Source organism: Loxodonta africana, chromosome 16 (genome assembly GCF_030014295.1).
Source record: "Loxodonta africana isolate mLoxAfr1 chromosome 16, mLoxAfr1.hap2, whole genome shotgun sequence".
In the NCBI taxonomy this organism is placed as follows: domain Eukaryota; kingdom Metazoa; phylum Chordata; class Mammalia; order Proboscidea; family Elephantidae; genus Loxodonta; species Loxodonta africana.
Window position 1 is genome coordinate 13369316 of NC_087357.1, and position 24332 is coordinate 13393647.

Sequence of the window (24332 nt, forward strand, 5' to 3'; positions counted from 1 at the left end):
TTTTACTCAAGAATAGTGAATAGACTCTTAGGCTTATATATCTGGTAACAGCCCAAACCAGCTGGTAATAGGACATAAGTGATTCAAAGGCTACAACAATCAAGACAGCGCGATCTAGTAGCTCATCTACATATATTGAAAGAACACAAAACAAGATAAGATTCAGTGAGCAAATATAAAATAAATCATTACAATATCTTATAGATGGCTCGGAGACATCAGTCGATATCAAACCACATAAAGAAGCAGACCATGATTGCTTCTACAACTCCCCAAATTAAAGAATCAAAATCTTTCCCAAATGAAGATACAATCCTGGAATTGCCAGATGCAGAATATAAAAAACTAATTTACAGAGCACTTCAAGACATCAGGGATGACTTCAGAAATGAAATAAGGCAATCTACAGAAAAAGCCAAGGAACACACTGATAAAGCAGTTGAAGAACTCAAAAAGATTATCCAAGAACACAGTGGAAAAATTAATAAGCTGAAAGAATCCATAGAGAGACAGCATTCAGAAATCCAAAAGATTAACAGTAAAATTACAGAATTAGACAACTCAGTAGGAAGTCAGAGGAGCAGGATCGAGCAATTGGAATGAAGAGTAGGGGAGGTGGAGGATAAAGCAATTGACACCAATATAGTTGAAGAAAAATCAGATAAAAGAATTAAAAAAAATGAAACCCTAAGAATCATGTGGGACTCTATCAAGAAAAATAACTTGCATGTGATTGGAGTCCCAGAACAGGGAGGGATAACAGAAAATACAGAGAAAATAGTTGAAGATCTGTTGGCAGAAAACTTCCCTGACATCATGAAGGACAAAAGGATATCTATCCAAGATGCTCATCGAACCCTATATAAGATTGATCCAAAAAGAAAATCACCAAGACATATTATCATCAAACTTGCCAAAACCAAAGATAAAGAGAAAATTTTAAAAGCAGCCATGGATAAAAGAAAGGTCTCCTAAAAAGGAGAATCAATAAGAATAAGTTCAGACTATTCAGCAGAAACCATGCAGTCAAGAAGGCAATGGGATGACATATATAGAGCACTGAAGGAGAAAAACTGCCAGCCAAGGATCATATATCCAGCAAAACTGTCTCTCAAAAATGAAGGTGAAATTAAAACATTTACAGATAAACACAAGCTTAGAGAATTTGCAAAAACCAAACCAAAGCTACAAGAAATATTAAAGGAAATTGTTTGCTCAGAAAATCAATAATATCAGATACCAGCACAACACAAGGTCACAGAACAGAACATCCTGATATCAACTCAAATAGAGAAATGAAAAAAAACAAATTAAGATTAATTTCAAAAAGAAAAAAAATGCTCAAAATAGGGAATCATTGAAGTCACTATGTAAAAGATCACAATAATGAAAAACAGGGACTAAATACAGAAAGCATAGAACTGCCATATGGAGAGGAAAACAAGGCAATATATGACGATACAAGTAAGGTTTTTACTTAGAAAAATAGGGGTCAAAATTAAGGTAACCACAAAGAGGTCAAACAATTCCATAACTCAAAATAAAAATCAAGAAAAACATAATGACTCAGCAAACATAAATTCAACTACTATGAAAATGAGGAACACACAATTTACAATGAAAAACATCTCAGCATAAAAAAGTAAGTGGAAAAATGAAATTGTCAACAACACACACAAAAAGGCATCAAAATGACCGCACTAAACACATACTTATCTATAATTACGCTGAATGTAAATGGACTAAATGCACCAATAAAGAGACAGAGAGTCTCAAACTGGATAAAGAAACACGATCCGTCTATACGCTGCCTACAAGAGACACACCTTAGACTTAGAGACACAAACAAACTAAAACTTAAAGGATGGAAAAAAAATACATCAAGCAAACAACAATCAAAAAAGAGCAGGAGTAGCAATATTAATTTCTGACAAAATAGACTTTAAAGTTAAATCCACCACAAAGGACACTACATAATGATTAAAGGGAAAATTGACCAGGAAGATATAACCATATTAAATATTTATACACCCAATGACAGGGCTGCAAGATACATAAAACAAACTTTAACAGAACTGAAAAGTGAGATAGACACCTCCACAATTATAGTAGGAGACTTCAACACACCACTTTCGGAGAAGGATAGGACTTCCGGTAAGAAGCTCAATAGAGACACGGAAGACCTAATTGCTACAATCAAACAACTTGACCTCACAGACTTATACAGAACAATCTACCCAACAGCTGCAAAGTATACTTTTTTTTCCTAGTGCACAGGGAACATTCTCTAGAATAGATCACATATTAGGTCATAAAACAAACCTTTGCAGAATCCAAAACATCGAAATATTACAAAGCATCTTCTCAGACCGCAAGGCCATAAAAGTGGAAATCAGTAACAGAAAAATCAGGGAAAAGAAATCAAATACTTGGAAACTGAACAATACCCTGCTCAAAAAAGACTGGGTTATAGAACACATTAAGGAGGGAATAAAGAAATTCATAGAATGCAATGAGAATAAAAACACTTCCTATCAAAACCTCTGGGACACAGCAAAAGCAGTGCTCAGAGGTCAATTTATATCAATAAATGCACACATACATAAAGAAGAAAGAGCCAAAAGCAGAGAACTGTCCCTACAACTTGAACAAATAGAAAAGTGAGCAACAAAAGAATCCATCAGGCACCAGAAGAAAACAAATAATAAAAATTAGAGCTGAACAAAATGAACTAGAGAACAGAAAAACAATTGAAAGAAATAACAAAGCCAAAAGCTGGTTCTTTGAAAAAATTAACAAAATTGATAAACCATTGGCCAGACTGACTAAAAAAATACAGGAAAGGAAACAAATTACCTGAATAAGAAACGAGATGGGCCATATCACAACAGACCCAACTGAAATTAAAAGAATCATATCAGATTATTACGAAAAATTGTATTCTAACAAATTTGCAAACCTAGAAGAAATGGATGAATTCCTAGAAAAACACTACCTACCTAAACTAACATAATCAGAAGTAGAACAACTAAATAGACCCATAACAAAAAAAGAGATTGAAACGGTAATCAAAAAACTCCCAACAAAGAAAAGCCGTGGCCCGGATGGCTTCACTGCAGAGTTCTACCAAACTTTCAGAGAAGAGTTAAGACCGCTACTACTAAAGGTATTTCAAAGCATAGAAAATGATGGAATACTACCTAACTCATTCTATGAAGCCACCATATCCCTGATACCAAAACCAGGTAAAGACATCACAAAAAAAGAAAATTACAGACCTATATCCCTCATGAACATAGATGCAAAAATCCTCAACAAAATTCTAGCCAGTAGAATTCAACAACGTATCAAAAAAATAATCCACCACGATCAAGTGGGATTTATACCAGGTATTTTTTTTTATGCAAGGTTGGTTTAATATTAGAAAAACCATTAATGTAATCCACCATATAAATAAAACAAAAGACAAAAACCACATGATCTTATCAATTGATGCAGAAAAGGCATTTGACAAAGTTCAACACCCATTTATGATAAAAACTCTTACCAAAATAGGAATTGAAGGAAAATTCCTCAACATAATAAAGGACATCTATACAAAGCCAACAACCAACATCATTCTAAATGGAGAGAGCCTGAAAGCATTTCCCTTGAGAACGGGAACCAGACAAGCATGCCTTTTATCACTGCTCTTATTCAACATTGTGCTAGAGGTCCTAGCCAGAGCAATTAGGCTAGACAAAGAAATAAAGGGCATCCGGATTGGCAAGGAAGAAGTAAAATTACCTCTATTTGCAGATGACATGATCTTATACACAGAAAACCCCAAGGAATCCTCCAGAAAACTACTGAAACTAATAGAAGAGTTTGGCAGAGTCTCAGGTTACAAGATAAACATACAAAAATCACTTGGATTCCTCTACATCAACAAAAAGAACATCGAAGAGGAAATCACCAAATCAATACCATTCACAGTAGCCCCCAAGAAGATAAAATACTTAGGAATAAATCTTACCAAAGATGTAAAAGACCTATACAAAGAAAACTACAAAGTACTAAAGAAGCAAGAAACTAAAAGGGACCTACATAAGTGGAAAAACGTACCTTGCTCATGGATAGGAAGACTTAACATAGTAAAAATGTCTATTCTACCAAAAGCCATCTATACATACAATGCACTTCCGATCCAAATTCCAATGACATTTTTTAATGTGTTGGCGAAACAAATCACCAACTTCATATGGAAGGGAAAGAAGCACAGATAAATAAGCAAAGCATTACTGAAGAAGAAGAAGAAAGCGGGAGGCCTCACTCTACCTAATTTTAGAACCTATTATACAGCCACAGTAGTCAAAACAGCCTGATACTGGTACAACAACAGATACATAAACCAATGGAACAGAATTGAGAACCCAGATATAAATCCATCCACATATGAGCAGCTGATATTTGACAAAGGCCCAGTGTCAGTTAATTGGGGAAAATATAGTCTTTTTAACAAATGGTGCTGGCATACTGGATAACCATTTGCAAAAAAATGAAACAGGACCCATACCTCACACCAAGCACAAAAACTAACTCCAAGTGGATCAAAGACCTAAACATAAAGATTAAAACGATAAAGATCATGGAAGAAAAAATAGGGACAACGTTAGGAGCCCTAATATAAGGCATAAACAGAATACAAAGCATTACTAAAAATGATGAAGAGAAACCAGATAACTGGGAGCTCCTAAAAATTAAACACCTATGCTCACCTAAAGACTTCGCCAAAAGAGTAAAAAGACCACCTACAGACTGGGAAAAAATTTTCAGCTATGGCATCTCCAACCAGCGCCTGATCTCTAAAATGTATATGATTCTGTTAAAACTCAACCACAAAAAGACAAACAACCCAATCAAAAAGTGGGCAAAGGATATGAACACGCACTTCATTAAAGAAGATATTCAGGCAGCTAAAAAGATACATGGGAAAATACTCTCGATCATCAGCCATTAGAGAAATGCAAATTAAAACTATGATGAGATTCCATCTCACTCCAACAAGGCTGGCATTAATCCAAAAAACACAAAATAATAAATGTTGGAGAGGCTGCGGAGAGGCTGGAACTCTTATACACTGGTGGTGGGAATGTAAAATGGTACAACCACTTTGAAAATCTATCTGGTGTTTTCTTAAAAAGTTAGAAATAGAACTACCATACAATTCAGAAATCCCACTCCTTGGAATATACCTTAGAGAAATAAGAGCCTTTACACGAACAGATATATGCACACCCATGTTTATTGCAGCACTGTTTACAATACCAAAAAGCTGGACGCAACCAAGGTGTCCATCAACGGATGAATGGTTAAATAAATTATGGTATATTCACACAATGGAATACTACACATCAATAAAGAACAGTGAGGAATCTGTGAAACACTTCATAACATGGAGGAACCTGGAAGGCATTATGCTGAGTGAAATTAGTCAGATGCAAAAGGACAAATATTGTATAAGACCACTGTTATAAGATCTTGAGAAATAGTATAAACTGAGAAGAACACATTCTTTTGTGGTTACAAGGGGAGGAGGGAGGGAAGGTGGGAGAGGGTTATTCACCGATTAGTTAGCAGATAAGAACTACTTTAGGTGAAGGTAAAGACAATACTCCATACACGGAAGGTCAGCTCAACTGGACTGGACCAAAAGCAAAGAAGTTTCCGGGATAAAATGAATGCTTTGAAGGTCAGCGGAGGAAGGGTGGGGGTTTGGGGACTATGACTTAAGGGGACTTCTAAGTCAATTGGCAAAATAATTCTATTATGAAAACATTCTGCATCCCACTTTGAAGTGTGGCGTCTGGGGTCTTAAATGCTAACAAGCAGCCATCTAAGATGCATCAATTGGTCTCAACCCACCTGGATCAAAGGAGAATGAAGAACACCAAAGTCACACGATAACTATGAGCCCAAGAGACAGAAAGGGCCACATGAACTAGAAACTTACATCATCCTGAGACCAGAAGAACTAGATGGTGCCCGGCCACAACCGATGACTGCCCTGACAGGGAGCACAACAGAGAACTCCTGAGGGAGCAGGAGATCAGTGGGATGCAGACCCCAAATTCTCATAAAAAGACCAGACTTAATGGTCTGACTAAGACTAGAGGAATCCCGGCGGTCATGGTCCCCAAACCTTCTGTTGGCCCAGTACAAGAACCATTCCCGAAGACAACTCATCAGACATGGATGGGACTGGACAATGGGTTGGACAGAGATGCTGATGAAGAGTGAGCTACTTGTATCAGGTGGACACTTGAGACTGTGTTGGCGTCTCCTGTCTAGAGGGGAGATGGGAGGGTAGAGAGGGTTAGAAACTGGCAAAACAGTTAGGAAAGAGATACTGGAGGGAGGGAGCGGGCTGACTCATTAGGGGGAGAGTAAATGGGAGTGTGTAGTAAGGTGTATATAGGCTTATGTGTGACAGACTTGATTTGTAAACTTTCACTTAAAGCACAATAAAAATTATTTTAAAAAAATAGGGAAGAAACAATTAACTGAAAAATCATAATTTTTTAGTGACAAAAGTCTTGTCTGATATGGCTTCAATTCACTGATTCCATTAAGTTGAATCAAATGTGCTTTTCTTTCTTTCTTTTCTTGTGTTTTAGATGAAGGTTTACAGAGGAAAAAAAAAAAAAAACCCAAAATGTCCACTGCTAGGTAAACCGAGATAAATCATGACTTCAGCCATTAAAATTCGTGTTTGCCAACAGTTTTGACAGCAGGGGTAAAAAAATGACTTTGTAAAACTTTACACAGGAAAAGAAAAAAAATGTAGCTGAAAATAACACTGAAACATTTAAAAAAAAAAATTAAGTAACAGTAATCTCTTTGTGGTGGGATTGTGGGTTTTCCTCTTTTCATTCGTATTTTCTGTACCTTCCAAATTTTCTAGAAAAATTCTAATTTCTAATAGAAATGTCTACATTATAATTTAAAAAGTGATTAAAACAATAAATCAGGAGGTATTTATGGAATGACCTGTCCTGCCCTGAGTTTTCCAAGAAGATGATAAAACCTTAAGGGGTGTTGGAAGAAGATACTAACAGAGCAATTTGGGTGAGAGGGGGCTTTTCTCAGATATTTTTCCCACGCCTTAACTGGGAATGTAAGAAATACATACCAACAGGGAACTGCCTGCTAAATCAGGAGCAGAGACAAGTGTCAAGTGCAGATTAGGCTTTCATCTGTTTAGGAACAACATGCCTGCATCCCCCCAGGCCCTCCAAGCTGGCCCAGTTATGACAGTCGCTATTGTAGGGTGGCAGAGGCAGCTGGGTCTCGACGTAAGTGTCCAGACTCGAAGAACAGGTGATCATGCATTCTTTCAGCATGTGTAAAATATGAATCAAATCATTTATAAAACGCCTGCAGCTGCTTGGTAGGGTCCATTGGTTGCCACAAGTCCAGGTCCTCCCCGCTTGCAAACACGCACTGATGCTCAGCCACATACCTATACGCATACGCGTACCTACACCAACATAGCGCCGCAACAGCCAAGGCTTCGGGGCGCCACGAAGCTTGTTCACAACATCCCTGTGTCCACCAAAGCTGCCTCTCCCCAAAGCCGGAACTTGGGAGCAGCAGCTTTTGCACACGTATTTCACCTCTAGAGAACAGGCAGGCACACATGGCAGGTGTGAAGGGCTGGGGTTAACAGTCACACTGGTTATTTCTCCTCTCATCTCAAGATCTCAATGGAATGTGGCTGCAGTTGGTGACTAGACAGTCCTGCTTCAGAGATTAAATCAACGTTTAACCCTTTGTCTTAAAAGGTAATAAACTAAATCAGTGGTTGCCTGGGTCTGAAGAGGAAACCCTGGGGTGTAATGGTTATGGCTGCTAACCAAAAGGTCAGCAGTTCGACTCTACCAGGTGCTCCCTGGAAACCCTGTTGAGCAGTTCTCCTCTGTCCTATAGGGTCGCTATGAGTCGGAATTGACTTGACGGCAATGGATTTGGTTTGGTCTTTTTTTGGGTCTACGGAGGATGGGGAAATCAGGGTTGATGACTAGGGGGTGGGGTTTCTTTGGGGGGTGATGAAAATATTCTAAAATGGGTGGTGGTGCTGGTTGCACAGCTCTGTGAATACAGCAGGTCGTTGACTTGTACACTTTAAAGGAATGAATTGTCTAGTATATGAATTACATCTCAATAAAGTCTTTTTTTAAGTAATAAGTTCAGAGATGAAAGCAACTCAATTCCTTTTTCAACAGTGGAGTTTGCAGTTATATCAGGCTCTGCTTTATGGGTATAAGGCGTGGGAGTGCCTATTTGCTTCTTTCTTAAAAATCCCTCATGTAGGGAGAAAAGGGGAGTCTGGGGCGGGGGCTGAGTTTACGTGAACGGTGCTGGAATATTTTGGAAAAGGACGGTGATAATGTTGGCACAACACAAAAAATATAACCAATGTCACTGAATTGTACATGCGGAAGTTGTGGTATTGGCAAACATTTTGGTGTGTATGTTTTCACCATACACACACACACACACACACATCCCTCACATGTAAGGGCTACTTTTCTTTGTAAAACATCTGGCGAGTCTGTCTCTAAGGAAGGCATCAGAGACCGATAACTTTTCACTGACCTTTCTGCTCCTCCCGCACCTCTGGCCTCAGCTGAAGTGGCTTCACCAATGACACTTGGAGCATCCTTCTCAGGACAAGAATGTGAAAGGGATGGGCCAGGCCCAGGGCTCTTTCTGGGATAAAGAAAGAAAGCAATAGATACAATGAAGTAGATGGTAAGAGGCATTTCTCTCTCTATTCTATCGAAAAAGCACATTTCCCAGTTAAACCTTAAGTGGCCTCTCCCCAAAATGCTTAGAAAAAAGGAACTCTCACTCAGCAACTCTGAGATGCTTTTGAGTTATCTGGGCCCCCGGCTGCAAAACTAAATGCAGACTAAAAGCAGATGTCTCTGGGCTCCAGGAAAAACACTGGACTATTCCCTGTGGCCCCCACTCCACAGCCAGCCCCAAACAGTTCACGCTTACGCTTTCAGTTGGAGGAATTAAAGAACACAGGAAGAGGATTAGGGCATGTTAATAGAACAACTTCTGAGGCTCCTCCTGTTTCCCTCACATTTTTCAGGATCTCAGCACATCCAGAGAGGACAAGCAGGTAAATTTAAGCAATTAGGTGTGGAAACTTAGCTTATGAAAAGCCATCCATCTATGGGATGGATTTTTAAAAATAGGGTGGGAATGCAGCTGACTGACCCCACATTGCCATGGCGGTTCTTTCTGTTAAGTACCTGTCAGCGCAGCACTCTTCAGGAGTCAGGTTTGGCAGCTTCTGGTCCTGAATTCCGTCAGATTCCGGAGGTGAGACACACACCTTCCCATCTGTGGCAGGAGGAGGTGGGGGTGCAGGCACGGGATGCTGCTCAGCCTGCTGGGACCCAGCCAGGCTGTCTGCGAGCAGGGCGGCTGCATCCTCCATCCCCGGACCCCTCTCTGGGGGAGCCCTCTCCGGGGAATCTGGATCCAGGCAGCTCCCTGGCAGCCCCACAGAGTCCCCAGCCTCGCCCAAGAACACTCTTGTAGTACCTGTTCCGGGCAGGTCACCAGATGCACGTGCCCCTGTCTCAGCTGTGCTCAAAGTGACGTCACCCTCTGCTTCCTGAGCAGCTCCTGCCGCCGTGCTGGGCTCCAGGGGAGTGTCCGCCACTTCCCGAGCCGGTTCAGGGGCGCTCCTGGAGCCCAGGGCCTCCTGGGTTCCTGAGGCCCCTACAGCACCTCCCTGCCTCCTCACACCCCCATATATGTCAGAGGCACAGGGCTCACTGCCGGCCTCGGGCACAACCAGAACTTCCCCGTGTGGAGAAGATGCTTCCAGGGCACCGGCAGCTTCTGGGGCGTCACCGGGGCCCCCTGTGCCAGCGGAGGCCCAGGCACCATCCTCTCGGTGTAGGCTGTTGCAGACAGATGCCTCCTGGTGTTGTGCTCCAGAAGGAACTCTGTCATCATGAAATGAGGCCCCTTCTCCGTAGTCCTGGGGAGCCCCCTGGACGGCAGCAGCTCTTTCCCCAGGAATCTCCTGAGAAGCCAGTCTCTGCCCGCCCCCTCCCTGCTTCGCGTGGGACTTGCCTCCAGGCCTAGGACCCACTTCCCTAGCTGCCTCTGACATCTCAGTTTCACACGCTGTCTGTGGGGCACCACTCATTTCCTTTTCTGCACTGGCATTTGGAAGGTTCTGCTCTGTGGCGGGCCTCTCCAGACCCAGCAGCTTTCCTGGGGTGGTGTCCTGGAAAACCAGATGGGAAGTTACGGCCTTGGAAGCCAACTCTTGCTTCTGCTCCTTTGAGTCCACTTGGAGTGAGGCCTGAGGTACGGGGAGAGGGGTGACAGCCATGCCTTGAGTCCAATGTAGAAGCTTCTCTGGGCTCAGTGGTGGGGCGAGGTCCTTGCCCACCACACTGCCCCCAGCACCTGCCTTTGCCCCTGGTGCAGTCAGGGGCCGGTTGGCGGCCAGGATCCCCAGCACAGACTTCCCAAAGATCTTGGTGATGTGTTCCCTGAAATCCGGGAGCCCAGCAATCAGGGCCGTCTGCTTGGTGTTGGTGTCCGAGCTCCCTGATGCTCCCCACCTTGGCCTCTCGGGGGGTCCTGGCACCCCCTCACTGCTACTTTTCTTCTCCCTTGCTGGCTCACCTGCCCTGCCCTCCTCATGGACAGGGCTCTCTGGAACCTCCCCAGGCTCAGCAGCTGCTCCAGGGGCTGTGGCTGCTGTCTCCTCCCCTGTCCTCAGCATCCTGTCCAGGTAGGGCACGGAGTCCACAGGTCCCTCCCCGGGCCTGGCTTCGGGGCTTCCATGGCTGTGTACCCTGTTGGCTGGCTCTGCCAAGAGTTCCCCAGCTTCAGCTCCCAGCTGCAAGGGGGAGGCCAGGCAGCCAGCAGACGGCTTGGTGGAGGCAGCATTTTCCAAGGCGAACAGGGGCTCTCCCATGGGACAAGGGCTTTCCCCAGGAGCCTGGGGGCATGGTGGCGAAGCAGCATTTCCCCCACCGCTCTCTGCACTTTTCCTGGCCACCCCCTCAATGTACAGGTAAGGACTGTCAGATGCAGCCTCTGGTGGTGGCCCGGCCAGCAGCAGCCCCTCTGGGTCAGGGATGGCCTGGTGTGTAGAAACGCCCAAAGTGCTCCTGGGGGTTCCACCCAGCTCTCCTGAAGGCATTGAGGCCCCCCAGCAGCCAGCAGAGAGTTGCTCAGCTTGATGGGGCTCACCTGGAGTGGAGGTGGATGCTTCCTGCCCCTGGGCAGAGCAGCACTCAGGCTGCAGAAGGCCACAGTTTAGAGCAGCTTCTCCTGGCTCCTCCAGAGTCCCAGGCATCTCCGGGTTCCCTTCCTCAACCTGCCCACCTGTTATAACAGCCACACCTTCACAGCCTTGCTCCTCGGTCGATGGGACACTTCCGAGAAGTTTAGGGGGCTCTGCATCTGAGATGGTGGGCTGCTCCATCTCCCCTGGCAGGACTGGCACTGCTTGCTGCTTCCCTGCTGCGGTGTCACCACACACCTCCCTCTCAGGAGCATCCTGGGCAGATGTGACTCTGGTGCTGCCTGGTGCAGGGGCTGGCGGGCTGTGCACTGCACCCAGGAGAGGGACTGAGTGTGCACTGCAGGGCGGGGCCCCCGCTGCACTCCCACGTGCCATCTGACCTGAGCCCTGGGGCGGGGGCTGTGCATCTGCGTCAGAAACACCGTCCCCTGGACAAGCTTCTTCATGCTGCCTGCCTGCTCTCCGAGCGCCAGCCAGCACCTGTTGGGGCTTGCTAAGGCCCTGCTCAGCACAGCAACTTTCCTCTCTGCTCAAGGTACCTGCAAGAGAGGAGACTTGGAAGGCTTCTGCCGCCTGAGGTGAGACCCCCGAGGGCTGACCACCACCGCACGCACCCGCTAGCTCATTCTCCCTCAGTGGAGGCAGCTCTGGTCTTCTGGGGGCTGACAACTCCAGGCCCTCTGTCAGAGAGCTTTCCGGAACAGTGCCCCTAGGAGATGGTCTTGGAGGATCAACCAGATTGTCTTTGGGGAGCTCACTTTGAATTTCTGATCTGGAAGCCGGCCCCTGTTCTCTCTGAGGGGGTGAGCGCTCATCCCTGCTGGGTTCCACAGGTCCATGCACTTGGAGAGAACCTGTGTCCTGGTTCTTGAATCCTGCACCAACTAGCTGAGTCTCGTTCCCACCTTCAGCTGGTAGGGTCTTCACCCTGAGCATGTCAAAGGTGGATGTTTCTGAGTCAGACTGGGATGGTTGGAGACTGGTCTCAGATGACAGTGAGGGCCTTGTGGATGGAGCTACTGCTACCCAGCCATCACCTGGGCAGGGCAGGTTTCCCTGCTGGTCGGGCTTCAGGCTGAGGGTCGTGGGCCCACTGTCTGCTGTCAAGGTCTCCCCTTCCTCCGGGTGGTGGGGCACATCAGCGTGGCCTTCCTGCTCAGCTGGATCACGCTCCAGTCCAGGGGCCTGGCTCAGGGATATCAGCAGGCCTTCACCATCACAGCCACCTGGACACACTATGGATGGGGAGCTGGGCATCTTTATTTCAGATGGACTCTCCATTTCTTGGGCTCTGGGTCCCACCTCAGCCGCAGGAGTTGACAGGAGATCTGATCTCTCAGATGCCAAAGCAGGAAGAGGCTCCATTACACCCAGCCCGCCCCTTACCTGGAGGGGGTCAGGACATTTGGTCTGCAGGCCGGGCCCCTTCCAGACAGCTCCTTCAGGAACAGCATGGTCACCAGCCCCATCTGGCTGAGGGGGCAGGACGGGCTCCTGCTCACGGAGCCTGTGCAGGGAGCTGGAGGCACCAGCCAGGCTGATGTCCCCCGCCACCCCACAGGCCTCCAAGCCCAGAGCTGGGTCTTCTGGCTGAGAGCTAGGGCTGTCTAGGCACCCAGGCCCCTCCTTCTGGCGTGGCGGTGAGGGCTGCATGCTGGGAAGGACTTTGCTGTCTGCATCCACCGTTATCTCAGAGGCCTTCTCTTTGTCCACCTCTGGGCCAGGCTTACAGCCAAAGGCCTGGGACTCCTTTCGCTGATGGGTCCTGGTAGTGGCACTGTTGGGGTGCTGTGGGGCTTCTCCCTGTCCTCCAGGGTCACCTCCAGGTAGTCTGCACTCCTGTTTGGCCATAGCTGGGCTTGCGGCACCCTCAGGGGCCTCGGCCCTGTCCTGCAGCACGGGTATGTCGCTTTGATCTGAGGCATTGGGAGAGGGAGGGCGTAGCACTTCCTGTTGGACTTGGTGTGTTTGCTCCCCACTTGAGAGCTGCCCACTCTCCTCCACAAGGGAAGGGGCAGGGACCACCCTGGGGCCCCCTTCAGGTCCCTCTCCCCTACTTCTGAGGTCTGGCACACACTTCTCCAGGCCCATCAACCCTCCCTCTGCCAGCTCTTGGACAAAATCTAGGGGAGCTGCCGTTTCAGCGCCGAATCCTGCCTCCTGGGCTGGCCAGCCTTGCTCCTCCGCTGCTGCAGGGGCCTGAGTGGACCCTGCCTCCTGGGCCAGCCACCCTGGCTCCTCCACAGCTGCAGGGGCCTGAGTGGACCCTGCCTCCTGGGCCGGCCACCCTGGCTCCTCTGCAGCTGCAGGGGCCTGAGCGGACCCTGCCTCCTGGGCCGGCCAGCCTTGTTCCTCCGCTGCTGCAGGGGCCTGAGCAGACCCTGCCTCCTGGATGGTCCACCCTGGCTCCTCCACTGCTGCAGGGGCCTGAGCAGACCCTGCCTCCTGGGCTGGCCACCCTGGCTCCTCCGCAGCTCCAGGGGCCTGAGCGGACCCTGCCTCCTGGGCCAACCTTCCTGGCTCCTCCACAGCTGCAGGGGCCTGAATAGACCCTGCCTCCTGGGCCGGCCACCCTGGCTCCTCCGCTGCTGCAGTGGCCTGAGCGGACCCTGCCTCCTGGGCTGGCCAGCCTTGCTCCTCCGCTGCTGCAGGGGCCTGAGCGGACCCTGCCTCCTGGGCCGGCCACCCTGGCTCCTCCGCAGCATCAGGGGCCTGAGCGGACCCTGCCTCCTGGGCCAACCACCCTGGCTCCTCCACAGCTGCAGGGGCCTGAGTGGACCCGGCCTCCTGGGCCGGCCACCCTGGCTCCTCTGCAGCTGCAGGGGCCTGAGCGGACCCTGCCTCCTGGGCTGGCCAGCCTTGTTCCTCCGCTGCTGCAGGGGCCTGAGCGGACCCTGCCTCCTGGGCCAACCACCCTGGCTCCTCCGCTGCTGCAGGGGCCTGAGCGGACCCTGCCTCCTGGGCCAACCACCCTGGCTCCTCCGCTGCTGCAGGGGCCTGAGCGGACTCTGCCTCCTGGGCCAACCACCCTGGCTCCTCCACAGCTGCAGGGGCCTGAGTGGACCTGGCCTCCTGGGCCGGCCACCCTGGCTCCTCTGCAGCTGCAGGGGCCTGAGCGGACCCTGCCTCCTGGGCTGGCCAGCCTTGTTCCTCCGCTGCTGCAGGGGCCTGAGCGGACCCTGCCTCCTGGGCCAACCACCCTGGCTCCTCCGCTGCTGCAGTGGCCTGAGCGGACCCTGCCTCCTGGGCTGGCCAGCCTTGCTCCTCCGCTGCTGCAGTGGCCTGAGCGGACCCTGCCTCCTGGGCCGGCCACCCTGGCTCCTCCGCTGCTGCAGGGGCCTGAGCGGACCCTGCCTCCTGGGCCAACCACCCTGGCTCCTCCGCAGCTGCAGGGGCCTGAGTGGACCCGGCCTCCTGGGCCGGCCACCCTGGCTCCTCTGCAGCTGCAGGGGCCTGAGCGGACCCTGCCTCCTGGGCTGGCCAGCCTTGTTCCTCCGCTGCTGCAGGGGCCTGAGCGGACCCTACCTCCTGGGCCGGCCACCCTGGCTCCTCCGCAGCTCCAGGGGCCTGAGCGGACCCTGCCTCCTGGGCCAACCTCCCTGGCTCCTCCACAGCTGCAGGGGCCTGAATAGACCCTGCCTCCTGGGCCAGCCACCCTGGCTCCTCCGCTGCTGCAGGGGCCTGAGCAGACCCTGCGTCCTGGGCCGGCCACCTTGGCTCCTCCGCTGCTGCAGTGGCCTGAGCGGACCCTGCCTCCTGGGCAGGCCAGCCTTGCTCCTCCACTGCTGCAGGGGCCTGAGCGGACCCTGCCTCCTGGGCTGGCCAGCCTGGCTCCTCCGCTGCTGCAGGGGCCTGAGTGGACCCTGCCTCCTGGGCCAACCACCCTGGCTCCTCCACAGCTGCAGGGGACTGAGGAGACCCTGCCTCCTGGGCCGGCCACCTTGGCTCCTTGGCTGCTACAGGAGCCTGAGTGGACCCTGCCTCCTGGGCCGGCCACCCTGGCTCCTCTGCAGCTGCAGGGGCCTGAGCGGACCCTGCCTCCTGGGCTGGCCAGCCTTGCTCCTCTGCTGCTGCAGGGGCCTGAGCGGACCCTGCGTCCTGGGCCGGCCACTCTGGCTCCTCCGCTGCTGCAGGGGCCTGAGTGGACCCTGCCTCCTGGGCCGGCCATCCTGGCTCCTCCACAGCTGCAGGGGCCTGAGTGGACCCGGCCTCCTGGGCCAGCCACCCTGGCTCCTCTGCAGCTGCAGGGGCCTGAGCGGACCCTGCCTCCTGGGCTGGCCAGCCTTGTTCCTCCGCTGCTGCAGGGGCCTGAGCGGACCCTACCTCCTGGGCCGGCCACCCTGGCTCCTCCGCAGCTCCAGGGGCCTGAGCGGACCCTGCCTCCTGGGCCAACCTCCCTGGCTCCTCCACAGCTGCAGGGGCCTGAATAGACCCTGCCTCCTGGGCCAGCCACCCTGGCTCCTCCGCAGCGGCAGGGGCCTGAGCGGACCCTGTCTCCTGGGCCAACCACCCTGGCTCCTCCGCTGCTGCAGGGGCCTGAGCAGACCCTGCGTCCTGGGCCGGCCACCTTGGCTCCTCCGCTGCTGCAGTGGCCTGAGCGGACCCTGCCTCCTGGGCAGGCCAGCCTTGCTCCTCCACTGCTGCAGGGGCCTGAGCGGACCCTGCCTCCTGGGCTGGCCAGCCTGGCTCCTCCGCTGCTGCAGGGGCCTGAGTGGACCCTGCCTCCTGGGCCAACCACCCTGGCTCCTCCACAGCTGCAGGGGACTGAGGAGACCCTGCCTCCTGGGCCGGCCACCTTGGCTCCTTGGCTGCTACAGGGGCCTGAGTGGACCCTGCCTCCTGGGCCGGCCAGCCTTGCTCCTCCGCTGCTGCAGGGGCCTGAGCGGACCCTGCGTCCTGGGCCGGCCACCCTGGCTCCTCCGCTGCTGCAGGGGCCTGAGTGGACCCTGCCTCCTGGGCCGGCCACCCTCGCTCCTCCGCTGCTGCAGGGGCCTGAGCGGACCCTGCCTCCTGGGCCAGCCAGCTTGGCTCCTCCACAGCGGCAGGGGCCTGAGTGGACCCTGCCTCCTGGGCTGGCCAGCCTTGCTCCTCTGCTGCTGCAGGGGCCTGAGCGGACCATGCCTCCTGGGCCGGCCACCCTGGCTCCTCCGCTGCTGCAGGGGCCTGAGCGGACCCTGCCTCCTGGGCCAACCACCTTGGCTCCTCCACAGCCGCAGGGGCCTGAGCAGACCCTGCCTCCTGGGCTGGCCAGCCTGGCTCCTCCGTTGCTGCAGGGGCCTGAGTAGACCCTACCTCCTGGGCCGGCCACCCTGGCTCCTCCGCTGCTGCAGGGGCCTGAGCGGACCCTGCCTCCTGGGCCAGCCAGCTTGGCTCCTCCACAGCGGCAGGGGCCTGAGTGGACCCTGCCTCCTGGGCTGGCCAGCCTTGCTCCTCTGCTGCTGCAGGGGCCTGAGCGGACCATGCCTCCTGGGCCGGCCACCCTGGCTCCTCCGCTGCTGCAGGGGCCTGAGCGGACCCTGCCTCCTGGGCCAACCACCTTGGCTCCTCCACAGCCGCAGGGGCCTGAGCAGACCCTGCCTCCTGGGCTGGCCAGCCTGGCTCCTCCGTTGCTGCAGGGGCCTGAGTAGACCCTACCTCCTGGGCCGGCCACCCTGGCTCCTCCGCTGCTGCAGGGGCCTGAGCGGACCCTGCGTCCTGGGCTGGCCACCCTGGCTTCTCCGCAGCTGCAGGGGCCTGAGCGGACCCTGCGTCCTGGGCCGGCCACCCTGGCTCCTCCGCTGCTGCAGGGGCCTGAGCGGACCCTGCCTCCTGGGCCGGCCAGCCTGGCTCCTCCACAGCTGCAGGGGCCTGAGCGCCGGGAGGAGAAGAGTGGCTCAAGGAGGGAAGAGTGGCCCCAGTTGGAGCACCTGGAGAAGGCTCAGGGCTCACAAGCAAGCCCCCTTCGGGCTGGCGACCTGCTGCCACACAGATGCTGTCACCAGGTTGCATCCCTGGTGCTCCTGTCTTCGCAGGACTCTGAGCATAGCTGGTATCCACAGTCTCCTTCCAAGAGGCCCCAGCCCCTGTCGCCAGGGTAGCCCCTTCCGCGGGTGGCAGGGGCACCCTCATTTCCTGCTGGCAGCCTTCCTGGCAAGCAGCATTCGCCTCAGCTCCCTGGGGGGCCTCAGAGTCCCTGGGAGCAGAACTGCAGGCCCTGAGGAAATCTGAGTCATTGACTGAAGCCTGAGGCAGCATCTCTACTTGGCATTTTTCTCTGTCTACAGCTCTCGGGGCGAGGTCCGGTGGGATTGGGGTCTCCTGTTTGAAGGGGAGGTTCTCCGTGCCCACTGAATTCTCTTTGCCTGGCTGGGCTGCAGTGGGGGCCTGGGGGGCTCCTTGTACAGAATCTACCCCCAACCTGGACTCTGGGGAGGAAATGCCACCTGCAGCCTCTTTCCCTGAGGACCCTAAGCCACTAGGCTGGTCTCCCTCTCCACACAGCAGTCCCTTCATGGGCTCCTTGGGATGCACTGGTGAGATTCCTGGCTTCTGGTCAATGCAACCCGAGGAGGGAGAACCCTGTTCCTCTTCCTTCAGCTCTTTCTCTCTTCCATCACTGGAGGTGGTAGCAGCCACACTGTGCCAAGTAGGGCTGCCCCCCACGGGGGAAAACACTGTCACGGTGTCCTCTGGGGCATCTGGGGAAGATTCCCTTCTCGGGCCTTGGAGGAGGGGCCCATCTTCACCGGCTGCTGCTGGGCTGGCCAGGTGGGCTGCTGGGGGGTCCTCAGCAAAGGGCATGGAGGCCAAGGGGCGCTGCTGCTCCCAGGGTGGTGGCGAGCAGGGCCATTGGGAACCTCCTAGCTCCTGGACATCCTGCGAATGCCTCCTTGGTTCAGTCACCTCTGGGTCCAGGCTGGCTGCAGGCTCGGAAGAGGAGTGGGAGCCTCCATCCCCAATGCTGCCAACAATGAAAACATTGAACGCCTCATTGGTTCTCATGGACACCAAAGACAGAGCAACACCACAGGCCAAAGCACCCCAGCACCTCCCAAAAGGCCACCAGGTGCCTCAACTATTAAACATGCTATCCCCCATGCAGCTCCTTCCTCCCCACGAAGAGCCCCCTACACCCTCACCTCCATAACCATTACATATGCCCTTACTTCCTCCCAAAACTCCACATAGGAATCTCAAACACTCAGCTCAGGGCTTCTCATGCTGGTCAGTAGGGAAAAGGGAAACATGGAAACAGATTAATAAAATATGGGAAACATTAAGTTTTTAAGAGTAAACCAGAACAGGGGGTTGAATCAGTTCTATGGTGTTTACAAGGAGGTCCTGAATACGCCTTGTGATCCTTAGATGTCAGGGGGCAAGGCACAGTGCGCAAAGCCATGCTTTGAAGTAAAGACCACTCACAATCATCATTGACTTGACCCTTCACATTTAACAGGTGGTACAGTGAGAAGAAGGAGCCCTGGTGGCACAGTGGTTAAGTGCCCAGCTGCTAACTGAAAGGTTGGCGGTTCAAACCCACCAGCTATTCTGCAGGAGAAGGATGCAGCAGTCTGCTTCCTTAAAGATTACAGCCTTGGAGACCCTATGGGGCAGTTCTACTCTGTCCTACAGGGTCACTATGAGTCGGAATTGACTTGATGGCAGTGGGTTTCATTTGGTTTGGTTTACAGTGAGAAGTATAATCCAAAATTTATTTCTATTTAGCTTTGGAATTTCTGCATGTGACCAACATATAACTCTTGGGAACTAAATTACCTTCCACTGTGTTTGTCTTACCTCGATCACACCAGCTGGGCAATGTGTAAAGGAAAACTATGAAACATGCTAGGGACTCAGAGGAACGTGGATCGGAATTATGGACTTGTTGTAGATAGCCAACTATCCAGTTATTGCAAAATAGTTATCCCAGGCTACATCTGGGCTCTGTTACTCACTTCTATATATTTAAATTAAGTTCATTCTTTTATTTAAAAATGATACACGGCCAATGTGCAACATTTGGAAAATGAAGGAAAAATATAAGAATTATCCCCCACATACTCATTGCTTTCAGTGTTGAAGTATCTTTTTCTTTCTACACCATTTTTAGGGGTACCATTTTTGTTATCTTTACATAACTGTGATTCTATACAATTTTTAGGCTCATACGCTTCCTAGTATCAAGAGAAATTGTCCCAGGCAACGTTCACAGAAGTGTGACTTTCCTAAGGCTTCTTACCAGTTTCTTTAAAGATGGTTATAGGGAAAGTGTCTAGGAAAATAGCAAAGGAAACGTTATGGGATCTTCTTGTAACTGTTTGTTATACATCCACTTACATTCACAAGTACACAGGCCCACAGTGTTCTAGATGGAGGCAAGAAGGTGAGAGAAGGTTCTGCTGTACGCATCCACTACCAAGATTCTAGCTTTCTGAGATGGTGATTGCATACATTTATAAATGCAGGGTGTGTACAGTAGGAAGGTGAAGTGCACCCCTGGTAAAATTATAACAGGCACTTGGATACTCATTATACTACACTTCCAACTTTTTGAGTTTTAAAAATTTCCAAAATGAAAAGTTGGGAAAATAATAATGGATGAGATTCTTTGGACATCACTGTTTTGCATGCAATATCTCATTTAACCCTGCCGGTAACCCTGGGAGATGGGTATTATTACTGCCGCTTTGCAGATGAGAACACTGAAGCACAGAGAGGTTAAGCTTGGATCTGAACTTGAACATCTGACTCCACGGGCCGTCATCTTCTTATTCACTCTGCTATGCTGCCTCCCAGAAGAAAAGCTTTCAAGGAGGGCAAGAGGCTCTTAGCCCAGCTCCATCTAGCCTCTCTGCCAAGCTCCTTACCTACGAAATATGTGTGAGATCACGTGACATCCCTGAAGGAGTGTACACGTCAACACTATATAACCCTTCCCTGTGTGGTACAAAGGGTTAATGTGCTCGCTGCTGACCAAAAGGTTGATGACTTGAGTCCATCCAGAGAAGCCTCAGAAAAGGCCTGGCCATCTACTTCTGAAAAATCAGCCACTGAAAACCCAATGGAGCACAACTCTACTCTGACACATAGGGGGTCACCATGAGTTTTTTTGTTTTGTTTACTGGACATGTAATACAGGAATGATTTCCCCAAAGCTCTGAAAAGATTTAAGATGGCCCTGAGAGACAGCTGGCCATTTCTTCAACCAGCTTAGCATTTTCTGGTCCAAAGTCAAAGTTGACAACGGAATGAAAAGAAAACTCAGAGGGCAAATTGAATTATATCAAATCCCTCCAGTCTCCAACTGGTCGGAGGACAGACAGACACCGGGAACGTCCTGGCCCAGGACTGGCTGACACGTGTGAAACCACCAAGGTGTGGGTCCAAAAGAACCAAACCAGTTGCCATCTATGAAAATGGTGGCATGGGGGTATCTGGCCTCATTTAACTTCACAAGGGGGAGGAAAGAGAATCAAGATCGATAGCAGCAGCCCAAAGCTGCCTAAAGCTGATTCCTCGGAGGTGGAGGTCAGACATGCCTCCTCCCTCCAGTCTTTTCTTTTTTTAATTTTGTATTGTACTTTAGATGAAGGTTTAAGAACAAACTAGTTTCTCATTAAAAAGTCAGTACACACATTGCTCTATGACATTGGTTAACAACCCCACAACATGTCAACACTCTCCCTTCTCAACCTTGGGTTCCCTATTACCAGTTTTCCTGTCCCCTCCTGCCTTCTAGTCTTTGCCCCTGGGCTGGAGTGCCCATTTAGTCTCCTTCTATTTCATGGGCCTGTCCAGTCTTTGGCTGAAGGGTGAACCTCAGAAGTGACCTCATTACTGAGCTGAAAGGGTGTCCGGAGGCCATACTCTCAGGGTTTCTCCAGTCTCTGTTAGGCCAGCAAGTCTGGTCTTTCTTTTTGAGTTAGAACTTTGTTCTACATTTTCCTCCAGCTCTGTCTAGGACCCTCTATTGTGATCCCTGTCAGAGTAGTCAGTGGTGGTAGCCAGGCACCATCTAGTTGTACTGGACTCAGTCTGGTGGAGGCCATGGTAGATGTGGTCCATTAGTCCTTCGGACTAATCTTACCCTTGTATCTTTAGTTTTCTTCATTCTTCCTTGCTCCCAAAGGGGTGAGACCAGTGGAGTATCCTAGATGGCCGCTCACAGGACCTCTCTCCAATCTTTTCACCAGTTTTGACACCAACTATCCCTCCCTCGGCACTCTACTCCTCTGCTAGGTTCAATAATTTGTTGCGATGGTCACACAGAACTCCCAGGTCATTCTCACAGTTGTGGGGTTTATTAAGGAAGTAACAGGCTACAATTCAGGATCAGGGACGACTCAGATACAGTTCTTCAATCAGGCAGCCTCTTCTCAGCCATGCCCACAGGCAGGCCTCTCGCTGGCCCTTGGCCTCTTGGCCCCTCAGCCCCTTGGCCTGGCCTCTACCCTACTTGGGCATTTGTTACAAAGCTCTTCAGCTCTGCCAATAAATGTCAGGAAGCCCACCGTGCCATCTCCTGGTTCTGCTGCTGCCGGTTTTCTGCCAAATTTGCTGCTGCTTCTCACTGTACTGTGCCGTCTCTGGTGTAATAGCTCTCTATCTCTTGGGTCTAGGAGGTTCTCAGTGCAGGGTCCCCGGGTCCAAAGGACACACTCTGCTCTCATCTCTTCTTCTTGATGGTAGTGAGGTCCCCCCTTTCTGCCCCGGGATGGCTCATTTTAGGCCTACTGGGATGGCAAAACTGACCAATTCTCTCATTAAGGTTCTATATACCTTATTTACATGGTCCCACCCCAACAAAGGGTGCCATGCACCTTATCTGCATTATTAGCAAGCTGTCCAGTCCCCTTGGTGGGCCAAAAGCACCTTATTTGCATAGTACCACCCAATCATTTTGTAGGAGTCACAAGAACACGGCAAGAAAGGCCATATAAAAGTAATCCGTTGCACTATACCATGGAGTCGGTTCTGACTCCTGGCAATCCACGTGTGTCAGGGTGGAACCATATACGCTCCATGAGGTTTTCAATGGCTGTTTTTGGGAGTAGATAGCCAGCCCGTTTTTCTGAGGTACTTCTGGGTGGACCTTTAGGTTGGCAGCTGTTAACTGTTTGTACCACATAGGGGCTCTGAGCTGTGGACAGCAGGTAGGAAAAGGAACTTCTTCTTCTAGAAGCCAAGCTGTGAGGCTGCCAGCTCAATGGCCAGCTCCTGAACCCATCTGGCAATTTTCCTTTTAACAGGCACTTTACATTTAATTATGTCCCACCCACTAACCAGGTGGTCAAACAGTTCAGTAGTTAGTAAGATTAGCCAAAAAAAAAAACCAAGCCCACTGCCATCAAGTTGATTCTGACTCGTAGTGACCCTATAGGACAGAGTAGAACTGCCCTATAGGGTTCCCAAGGCTGTAAGTCTCTACAGAAGCTGACTGCCACATCTTTCTCCCGGGGAGTGGCTGGTGGGTTGGAACCGCTGACTTTTCCATTATTGGCAGAGTGCTTTAACCACTGCACCACCAGGGCTCCTTTTAATAAGATTAAAAAAGAAAAAACTCTCTGATTAATGGTGTGTAATTCAGAAATGAAGTGCTCTTATTTTTGTCAGCTTCCTCTAAAAGCGCAGAACACAGCCCCCTCCAACCAAAACCAAACCCACTGCCGTCAAGTCGATTTCAACTCATAGCGACCCTATAGGACAGAGTAGAATGGCCCCATAGAGTTTCCAAGGAGCACCTGGCGGATTCGAACTGCCGGCCTTTTGGTTAGCAGCCGTAGCACTTAAACACTATGCCACTAGGTTTTCCCAGCCCCCTCCACGCGCCTTTTCCCGCCAGTACTAAAATAAAGCTGCTTCCTGTCCCCACCTGGACAGAAATTGCCAATTTAGGAGAGTCTGTGGCTCCCCGTCAAGCTGATTAGGGAACAAAATGATAAACTCATTCTATTCTGGCACCTTGAACATGAGTGCTTTATCAAAAGGCAACTGGACACAAATTTTCCACCAAGTACGAAGCATATAACAGCCCTCCCCACGCCCAAAGGGCCAGGCCTTGTTTCTATTTAGCTGAAGCCAAGCATCAGCCACCTCTTTGGTCACACCCATCGGAAGCAACTTTGAAAGCCAGATTAAAGCCAGTCACCAGGAGCAGGCTTGCCTGGGGCAGGAAAACTCTAAGAACTGAGCAGTTTCGGGCTCTGCATTAATTAACACTTGCATAACGTCCTTTTATACTTTGAGTCGAAATGTACGTGGTGGAGGTTCCACTCATAATCCAGAGGCGCTGCTCTGGTGCCTCAGTGGGTTCTCAGTGGAAAGCTTTCAGACATGGGGCGCTGCCTCTGGGCTCCAGTCGGGGGACACAAGAACAGCGGCCTCCTTGATGGAGTCCAGATGCCCACAGCACAGCAAGAGGAAAGCCTGGGGCATGGTGACCCAGGCGGAGGGGTGGACTGGCTGTGGCAGGTACCTGAGCAGATGAGGGGATACAGAAAAGGCTCCCCCCACGACCCTAACTCCCCCATCCGTCTGTGGTGGCTCAAGTGTTGCTGCGATGCTGTAAGCCATGCCACTGGTATTTCAAATACAAGCAGGGTCAGCCATGGTGGACACGATTCAGTAGAGCTTCCAGACTAGTTAAGAAAGGTCTGGTGACTCTACTTCTGAAAATAAGTCAATGAAAACCCTATGGATCACAACAGAATATTGTCTGATATAGTGCTGGAAGGTGAGCCCCCCAGGTTGGAAGCCACTCAAAATACACAGTGGCCTCAACAATGGACTCAAGCAAACCAGCAATCGTGAAGATGGTACAGGACCAGGCAAGGTTTTGTTCTGTTATACACAGAGTCACCAACTAAACAGCAGCTAACAAAAACCAACAACTTTTCCTTTAATGCTTCTGTGAAAATACATGGGGTTAAGGCAGCACTTCTCAGCCACAAGGTCCCGGGACACACTGGGACACCTAATCAGTTAGCGGCACACCGCATGTAATTTGCTGCTAAATATAAAG

General features: G+C 50.8%; 1 protein-coding gene across 1 annotated transcript in view; it reads right to left on the minus strand.

Moving 5' to 3' along the window:
* Positions 1-18444, minus strand: part of TACC2 (transforming acidic coiled-coil containing protein 2) — a 186874-nt gene extending 168430 nt beyond the window's left edge. Inside the window, exons 1-2 of the mRNA XM_064269900.1 lie at positions 9306-18444; positions 8627-8751 (exon numbers count right to left, since the gene is read on the minus strand). Of these exons, the coding sequence (XP_064125970.1) occupies positions 8627-8751; positions 9306-18313 (9133 nt within the window). The 5' untranslated portion in view covers positions 18314-18444. The remainder of the gene's footprint in view (positions 1-8626; positions 8752-9305) is intronic.
* Between the last annotated feature and the right edge of the window lie 5888 nt (positions 18445-24332).